At 35.3% G+C, this 8,643-nt stretch overlaps 1 protein-coding gene across 2 annotated transcripts; it reads right to left on the minus strand.

The window, feature by feature from the left end:
* Window positions 1-6,444: 6,444 nt before the first annotated feature.
* On the minus strand, window positions 6,445-8,236 carry LOC120151412 (uncharacterized protein YuxK-like). Of its 2 annotated transcripts, none has more exons than XM_039163877.1 (3): window positions 7,882-8,236; window positions 7,594-7,761; window positions 6,445-6,812 (listed from the first exon to the last, which is right to left on the minus strand). In XM_039163877.1, the coding sequence occupies exons 1-3, from the start codon at window positions 8,132-8,134 to the stop codon at window positions 6,589-6,591; spliced, it is 645 nt and encodes a 214-aa protein (XP_039019808.1). In that variant the 5' UTR covers window positions 8,135-8,236; the 3' UTR covers window positions 6,445-6,588. The 2 variants fall into 2 exon arrangements, with proteins under 2 accessions (XP_039019808.1, XP_039019809.1); XM_039163878.1 differs by having other exon boundaries at window positions 7,594-7,783; window positions 7,907-8,235.
* Between the last annotated feature and the right edge of the window lie 407 nt (window positions 8,237-8,643).

Consider the following 8,643-nt stretch of genomic DNA (forward strand, 5'->3'; position numbering starts at 1 on the left):
AATAGCTCTTTGAGCTAACTTATGAGCTACCACATTTGCTTCCCAAAGAACACATGTCACAAGAAAAGTACTAAAAATATTACATTTCTCTAGTATAGCTTGCATATGAACACCTATTGTGGAATCATCTCCACCTGCATCGATGTAGAGATTGACAATCATAGTGGAGTCCAGTTCAATGATAATGTCCCTCTAGCTCTCCTCTGCTGCAAGATTAATAGTCGTAGCAAGGGTATGTAATTCAGTCAAACTAGGGTCATAGATACCTCCCGAAGTGGTAGCCAATCTGCCAAGAACAGATCTAGATACGTCATTAGCAATAATCCTTACCGTTGTCATCTTGGTAGTTAGATTGTAAGCACCATCCAGATTTAACTTAACTATCTGTCTAGCTGGTGGATGCCAGTTATTTGGATCAATAACAGTGGGCCTGCTGGGCATTTGTTGTCTTTGAGCCGTGAGGAATTCTTGATGCAATGCTCTAGCATTAGCCACAATCACCCAAGAAGGTTGAATCCAGTCAATATGCACCAATGAATTTATGTCATTCCATACATTCCAAAGAAGAACTATGAAACTTGTAAAAGAATCAGCCCCAAGCGTAGCAAGTGCGGATTCCAGCCATAATTCTAGGGATTTATAAACTGAATTAAGAAATACACCTGATGTACCTACCACTCGAACAACTTCCTTCATCAAAGGATAATCCCGAAACACATGTAGTTTTATTTCAATTTCGACCTTGCATAATGGGCAAATACCATTGCCTAGGCCGATTGTCATCACTTTACGACCAACCGGTAAAGCCTCACTTGCTAATCTCCACATAAAAATAAGTACCTTAGGTAGGACTCGCAGCTTTGCTATTGTCTTCCAGATAGGTGAGGTCGCCCCAGTTGTGTGGGATGGTTTCTGGAGCCACAAATAAGCGGATCGAACTGAAGACACTCGAATCATGATTACCCCATACGATACTATCTTAAACACAAGCACTATCGGAGTTTATAGTATTGTATCCATATCGCAGCCTGCCATGATATCACGCACCTTGGATTGGTCCCACCGCAATTGCTCCTTATGTAGAATGTCTCCACATCGTATATTCCTGAGATGTGGAATGTTGTAGGTACCTGTCAGATTCACCCGCTTTGTACCTCCCCACGAATCAGAGAATATTCTTGTGTTACTATTACACCCTACTCTCCGAAATAATGCAGTGAGATCTATTGTAATGTCTTACAAAACCCTTTTCATGCATAGTAGCTCTTGTCGCCCATTTTAGCATGTAAAATATCACTATCTGGATAGTACATAGTCTGGTACACCCTAACAAACAAAGACTTCGTTTCTTTAATTAGATGCCATAATTTCTTCCCTACATTTCTATATTTAAGGATCTAAAATTCTGAAAGCCTTATCCTATCTACTTGTATTGGTTTACAAATATTGGTCCAATCCATAATTGGTCATCCTCTCTTGTCTGACATTCTAGTCCACCAATACCGACGCATGATCCCAGTAATTTCTTTCAACAGGTGTTTCGGAAGCAAATAACAAGAAATGCGTATTGTGGCAAAGCTTGGGCTACAACTTTAAGAAATACCCCTCGTCTTCCATAGGATATCAGCCGCTTTGTCTAGCCTGTTACTCTTCAATACTTTATCCCGTAAATATCCAAAAGTATTTGTCTTGTTCTTCTCTATATGTAACGGTAATCCTAAGTAATGCCCAAGCATGTCTACCTCTTGTATCCAAAAAATGTTCTTAATTAAAACACGATATTCCATCAAATTTTGGGGACTAAAATAAATGATTAATTTTGATAGGTTAACTCGTTGTCCCGAAGAAATATCATACAAGTTCAGTATGTCTTTTATTACTGTGCCTCTAAATTTTGGGGACTAAAAATCATCTTAATTTCATTCTAAATGACAATTTTAAGTATGCAATACAATATTAATTATCTTTTATGACATATTACATAATACATATCAATATCTATACAATTCTTAATAATTCTTTTACACTTTTACTAATATGAGATGTGATTATCATATACTGATAATCTGAGGATGAAATTGAAATAATTAAAAGTTCAGAGAATAATTTCAAATGAGGATCATAATTTAAAAAAATTAAAATATTAAGACAATATAGGATCAATTTAGAGTGAGAATTATAATTTAAGGATCATAATTGAGTTTTTTAATGTGCCTCATATCATTAATTTTTTAAATCAAATACGAATATGCTGGTATTTGTACTACATAAATGGCGGTACATGTAGCTGGATTGATATGATAAAGCAAAATGAGAACATTATTGATGTAAAAAGTCAAAACATGGAAATCGGAATACCATACATACATTCATACCAAGCTTTATTATTATATATGTATGTGTATGGAGGATGCTCAGATTCTGTGGTTGACAACGAAAATCGAGACGATGAAAGCAAGGAATCCGATACCAAGAGACGGTGATACAAGGTTGGTGGTATTCGGCGGTGGCGCAGGTGGCAGCACCTTTCTCAGCTGCAACAACAATGATTAATGCCGTAAAACAGGTAGACCAAATGGTAGCTTTGATCAAAGAATCCATGTTTGTAAATATGACTGATTGGTTGTGAGATTAGCTGCCTAAGCATATGCTTTATTCATATATATTATGCGAATGCTCGTTAAGGTCAAGGGCTATGGTAGCTGTTGGCTAGCTTAGCTTCAATCGCCAAAATATATTGCTTCCCCTCATTTGCCATTTTTTCTTTTTTAATTTTGAAGCTTTTCTTGATAATACAGATAAACCATGAAAGATTTTAAAAATGAAAAATATATTATTTTCCATCTGAAAATATCCATTATTTCGTGCTATTGAGAAAAATGAAAATTTTAAAGAGGAAAAAAAAACATATTTACGGTCAAAATTTGTCACAGCACATCGATCAATAAAAGATTCCAGCCGCATTACGTAAATACCTACCCTAACACAGAGTAGACATATGTAATATATAAGAATATGAGTGAGTATTTGAACGAGTAGAATTTAAAAGGTTTAACTATATGATTTATTATTTATGTTTTTGTTTAGTCCAAATTTTTTTATTAATTTTAAAATATATAATATATATAATTATTTCATTTTTATTTAATTAAGATATGATCAATTTCAGTTTTATTTAATTAAGATGTGGTCACCATGGGTTGATTGTCGTTAACAATTAACATATTATGTGATGTGGTGTTTTGGTATAATCACATATTTGGTCCATATTATTTACATATTTTCTCAATTTAGTCATAGTTTTAATAAATTAAAATAAATTTAATCCTCCAATTGCATCATGTCACATGTTACTGGTGGTATGTTCGTTTCACGTGTCATTATTTGATTAATGCCATGTGTCACCCTCTTGTTGGAAGAAAACAAAGCAAAGCAAATTAAGACTAAAATGATTCAAACCTGATTCTCTTGAAAAATCAAGTACGTACCCAATCATTGAGCCAAGACCAATACTTACCAATACTTAATCCAAAATAAACAAAATGATATATACATCAACTTTAATTAATATTTTTTATATTAACTTATTAAATACATTTTATTATTAACTTAATTTAAAAATACATATATCATTCTTATCTAAACTTTTAAAAATATATTTTATTATTATTTTAACTTCTTATAGTGTATATTTTATCTTAATTTACTAAATATATTATATTATTATTTTAAATTAGTAAATATATTTTATTCTTATCTTAATTTTAAAATATGTAAACATAAAATATATATTTTTAAATTAAGTTAATAATAAAATATATTTAATAAGTTAATATAAAAAATATTTTTTAAAGTATATATAGTTTCCCAAGTGATTTTAGTTCAAATCCTTTTGGCCCTAATTTACTTTGTTTTGTTTTTCTTTTTTTCAACTAAAGGTGACACGTGTGCACCTTTGATCGGTAAAAAATAAATATATTAAATTAAAATAAAGTTGGTATTCTAATCGAATGGTTACATGTGGCACGACACATGGCATCATTCGAATGGAGAATTAAATTTATTTTAATTTATTAAAAGTTGGATTAAATTGAGAGAATATATAAATAACAGAGACCAAATGTGTAATTATACTAAAATATTGTGTAATTATGCCACATATCAAACTAGCAAGATATTTTATTCGTAAAAATTAATTGGGGTCAGCATTTCCCCCTCAAAACTAGGGATGGCAATGGGTCGGGTCGGGTCGGGTTTTTGGGCCACCCGACCCGACCCGAGAAGAAAGGGTTTTTCACCCGTGACCCGACCCGACGAAATTAAGGTTTCACCCGACCCGACCCGACCCGAATATATGACTTAGAAATCCGACCCGACCCGAACCGACCCGAAATAATAATAAAAAAAATTTATTCAATGAAAACAGTGACTTAATTGAAAAAAATTATATATGGAGGGACATTATTGTAATTATCCCTAAATATATAGGATAAAATTATATATATTTTTCGGGTCGGGTCGGATCGGATCGGGTCGACCCGACCCGACCCGAACCCGAAATTTTTTTAAAAAAATCCGACCCGATCGGGTCGGGTCAGGTCGGAACCCGTCGGATTCGGGTTGAGTTGCCATCCCTACTCAAAACACAGATTAACAAGTTCTGTCTCGGATCTTTATTACAATACACACGCAAGCACGCCACATCTAACCTAATAAATTCAGTACCTCTTAACCGCCTCAACATAGATTGCCCAGAATTCATACATTTCCAAGTTCATCAACAGTGCCAGGCTGCCAGCCAACTGAGAGTTAGTGCAATCAAAGTCTTAACTCTAAGGACTACAACAGATCACCTAATCAAAGAAACATATTGTGTAGGAGTTTTGTCCCACCTATATGTCCGTTATTTTGATTATCAGCAATTCAGCATTTCCAGCTTACAAAGCTAATGCTGGTGCTGTAAGTTCTCTCTTCTTCCTCTCGCATCTTTATGCCTCTTAACTACCTTGGGTATGATTCATTGACTGAAACTTCACTTGTTTTTATTAATTTGGATTACTTCAGGAAACGGATAAATTTAGATCGCATCTGCTCAAGAAACTGTCCAAGGAGGGTGTTTATGGAGACTCGGTTGAAGAAGTTGTAGGAATCTGTGTTGAGGTACTGTCTTTCACCAAATTTTCTTCTTATTTTGATGACTGGTGGGGGCGTATGATTGTTGTTTAACTGGAAAACTGAAGATTACTGTTGGATTGGATTTCTGTTATTTTAGAATAGAATACCCCATTCATAATTTTCATGAAGACCACTTGCTAAATAAACTAAAAGCACCAACTTTACCAGAAGGTTTGAACTTTAAACTATGTTAGCATGAACTCTTGTCTGACAAATTTAGAAAAATCTAAACATTCCAGTGTTGAATACATACTCGTGTCTGACACTTGTACCTAAATCCGAGTAACATAGACTTCGAAGTTCAAATGAGATGATTATGAAATGAAGGTGAAAGACTTGGATTTCCGCAGCATAATTAGTTAAAACGGAGAAAATTGTTTCATCTGTTTAGGCAGATATCTGCTTAACTAGAAAACCTAGGAGTGTGATCAAAGAATTTAAACAAACTGAATAGCTTATTCATGGAGGAGGAAGGGAGGGAGGGAGGGAGGGAGGGAGGGAGGGAGGGAGGGAGGAAAAGGCCTCTTGTTTGTCTTTGCTGCTTTCATCTAGACTGATTGTTGGAAGAAAAATGGAAATCAAGTTTGTTCTTAGTGACAAAGAACAATATACTAAACCAATACTTCTAATTTGTATGCAATATTGGAATAAACATTAGTTGTTATGTTGCTATGGTGACCTATCTAATTATACAAGCACTCAAATGATGTTGTTTCTGATTATTTTCAACGGATATTCAGTACTTTTTTGCTTACTGAATATGGTGGTCCTAGAACACCCTTGGTCATACCTTTCGTTGACATGGCTGATACTATAAATGAGTGCGGATTGCCCGGAGGGCCGCAAGCTGGTCATGCTGCAGTCAAATGGGCTACGGATCACGTAGACAAGGACTGGAAAGAATAGACCGGCACCAATTGACAAAAAGCCTCTTACTAAGAATGTAAATTTAGTAACATTTTAACGTATGTTGTAATAACTAGTTTAGGTATTGGAGAAAGCTTTTGTTCTTTTTCTGCTTCCTTTGGAGATTAAGAAGTCATTGTGACTCGCTGTTATTATAAGTAGTTTTGAAGGAAGCTTTGTACCAGACGCTCTTGATCAGAATATGATACAGAGACAATTTTGCAATTTTAAGATAATAATTCTGAGCAAAAGTTGTTCTCTGTTTTATCTCATTCATTATCTATTGGTTGTTCATAAAACCGAATCGTTCTTCAGACAGAAACAACAGATGACCCAGGTAGTATACTAGTATTTAGATCACTAAATAAGAAATAAAGTTTCACGATCTATTACAACCAAGTTGAGAACTTTTTCTGGTATACATTTTACATCCAACTGAGAAATAGGTAAACAATGGCATCTACCATAAAGTAAACTTGTCTGATTTTATATTCAAGGGAATCCAGCTTACAATTTTGACTGATTACGAAACATAAGTTCTTCCCTATCGATGAAACGCTCCAATAGTTCACTCTCTTGCAAAACTAAGCAGTCTTCACTCTTGCCGAACCAGTGGTAACGCCGCTTGGCAACAAAATCATAAACTATATCCCTCAATGGAGTTGGAATTATCAAGAATGCACTTAAAGCAGAGTAGGGAAGTGGCAAGTATGATAGCACTCTCAGTGCAGCTGCAGAACAACCAATTTTAACTTAATGTTCAATTTCAAAAGGCAGATAAATAGATATACAGCAAGCAATAAGATTCTCAATCTGATAAGCATCAAGAAATTAACTTTAGCCTACATTTAAGTTTTAGAAGCTTTTCCATGGGAATATTGTTCAATTTCATTGCATAAAACTCAGGTGCATCACACATAATACTAAATTACGGCCGTAACACTACGTTGCGACCACATCATAACATTTTCCAAGAATACCCGTCACGGCAACCGCATTCGCAATATAGAAACATAATATTTTAAGAAAATAAATCACGTCATAATTTCCACAACGTCCGTAACCGAGAGAGCAATTTAGTACACTATGGCGTCACATAATCATATTCAACACTAGTAACAGTGAATATCCAATACCCTAAAAGCCATTTGGAGTTTTCTCTAGGTCAATATGGAACAAAATACCCATAGAAGATATGCATACCACCTTGTCATCAATTTTTTTTCCATTTCTCAAAAATGGCCTTCTGGAATTAGGGAAGTGGTGCCAGAAATTTCTTCTATAATTTTCAACTGCCACCTTTGACCGCAATGTATTTTTCCTTATTGAACTAGAATTTCCGAGTTTCAAAGGCAAAAGAATTCTAAATCTAAAATGATATTTTCTCTGAATAGCATATAATCTACGGGCGGAATACAACCGAAAAAGAACTGAACAACAATTTCCAAGACAAACCCAATACAAAATGGCATAACATAATTTGGAAGAAATTCAACGGTTGAGAGAACAAACCAGTGGAGCCTTGATGATAAACGCCAAGGCCTTCAATGAAAACGAAACGATGAAGAACATCCTCTCGATCAACGCCGCAAACTCTCAAGTATTGTTCAGCAGCCTTCGACTGCAAACAGCAAAACTTGATCTTCCTGTGTTTGTCAGCTTTAATCACCCATTTAACCCCTTTAAATAAACAAAACCACCGGCAAAAAGTAAGAAAACATTCGACGGTAAACAAAACCCAATCCCTGAAAATCCATTTCTGTCCAAAGAATGAGAAAGGTAAAAGAGGGAAAGAAAAACCTCGGTGGCAAAGATGGCAGACCCCATCGTAGATGACGACACGTGGTTGAAGGAGGTTGGGCAAAAGGGAGTTGACAGTGGCTGATTCCGGTGGGTCTGAGTACACCATATCGCCTTCTCCAGAAAAATCGGCGGCACCAGTTTGTGCTGGACATGAACGAAGGGGAGATTCTAAATATTTAAAAGGAAAAGAAGGGGAGGGTTTAGGTGTGGATTTGGTGAAGAATGCAATTCTTTTCATCAACATTGACATGGTGATGGATAGTTTTGGTGGACTGAATTCATTTCCTTGATTTGATTACATGTTCTTTCATGTTCGTTTCTTGGCTTCCAAGTCGGCATATGAAACCAGATGTGGTGTTAGCCATCCGTTATAATTGCAGTGATGACGGTAATCTTTCTTGGGCTTCTCTTGTAGAACAAGGCTTATGCTTGTGACTCCAAATTCGGATCAACCCAATATAAATATAAGAGAAAATAATTTCAGTGACCAAAAATGCCTTATAATATACGATTTTAACCAAATTTTTTTAGATTTACCAAAATGACCAACTAAATCGCAATGCGATCGATAATTCACAACGCAATCTCCGGTATCGCAAATCAGTTTCCAGATTCGCAACGCGATTCTGACTATCGCATTGCGATTTTCCAAATTCGCGTTGCGATTTTCCTAATTCGCAATGCGAATACGTAAATCGCAATGCGAATACGTAAATCGCAACGCGAATCTTACCATTGCAATGCAATTTACATAGCGCC

Source organism: Hibiscus syriacus, unplaced genomic scaffold, assembly GCF_006381635.1.
Source record: "Hibiscus syriacus cultivar Baekdansim isolate YM2019G1 unplaced genomic scaffold, ASM638163v2 tig00111057_pilon, whole genome shotgun sequence".
NCBI lineage: Eukaryota > Viridiplantae > Streptophyta > Magnoliopsida > Malvales > Malvaceae > Hibiscus > Hibiscus syriacus.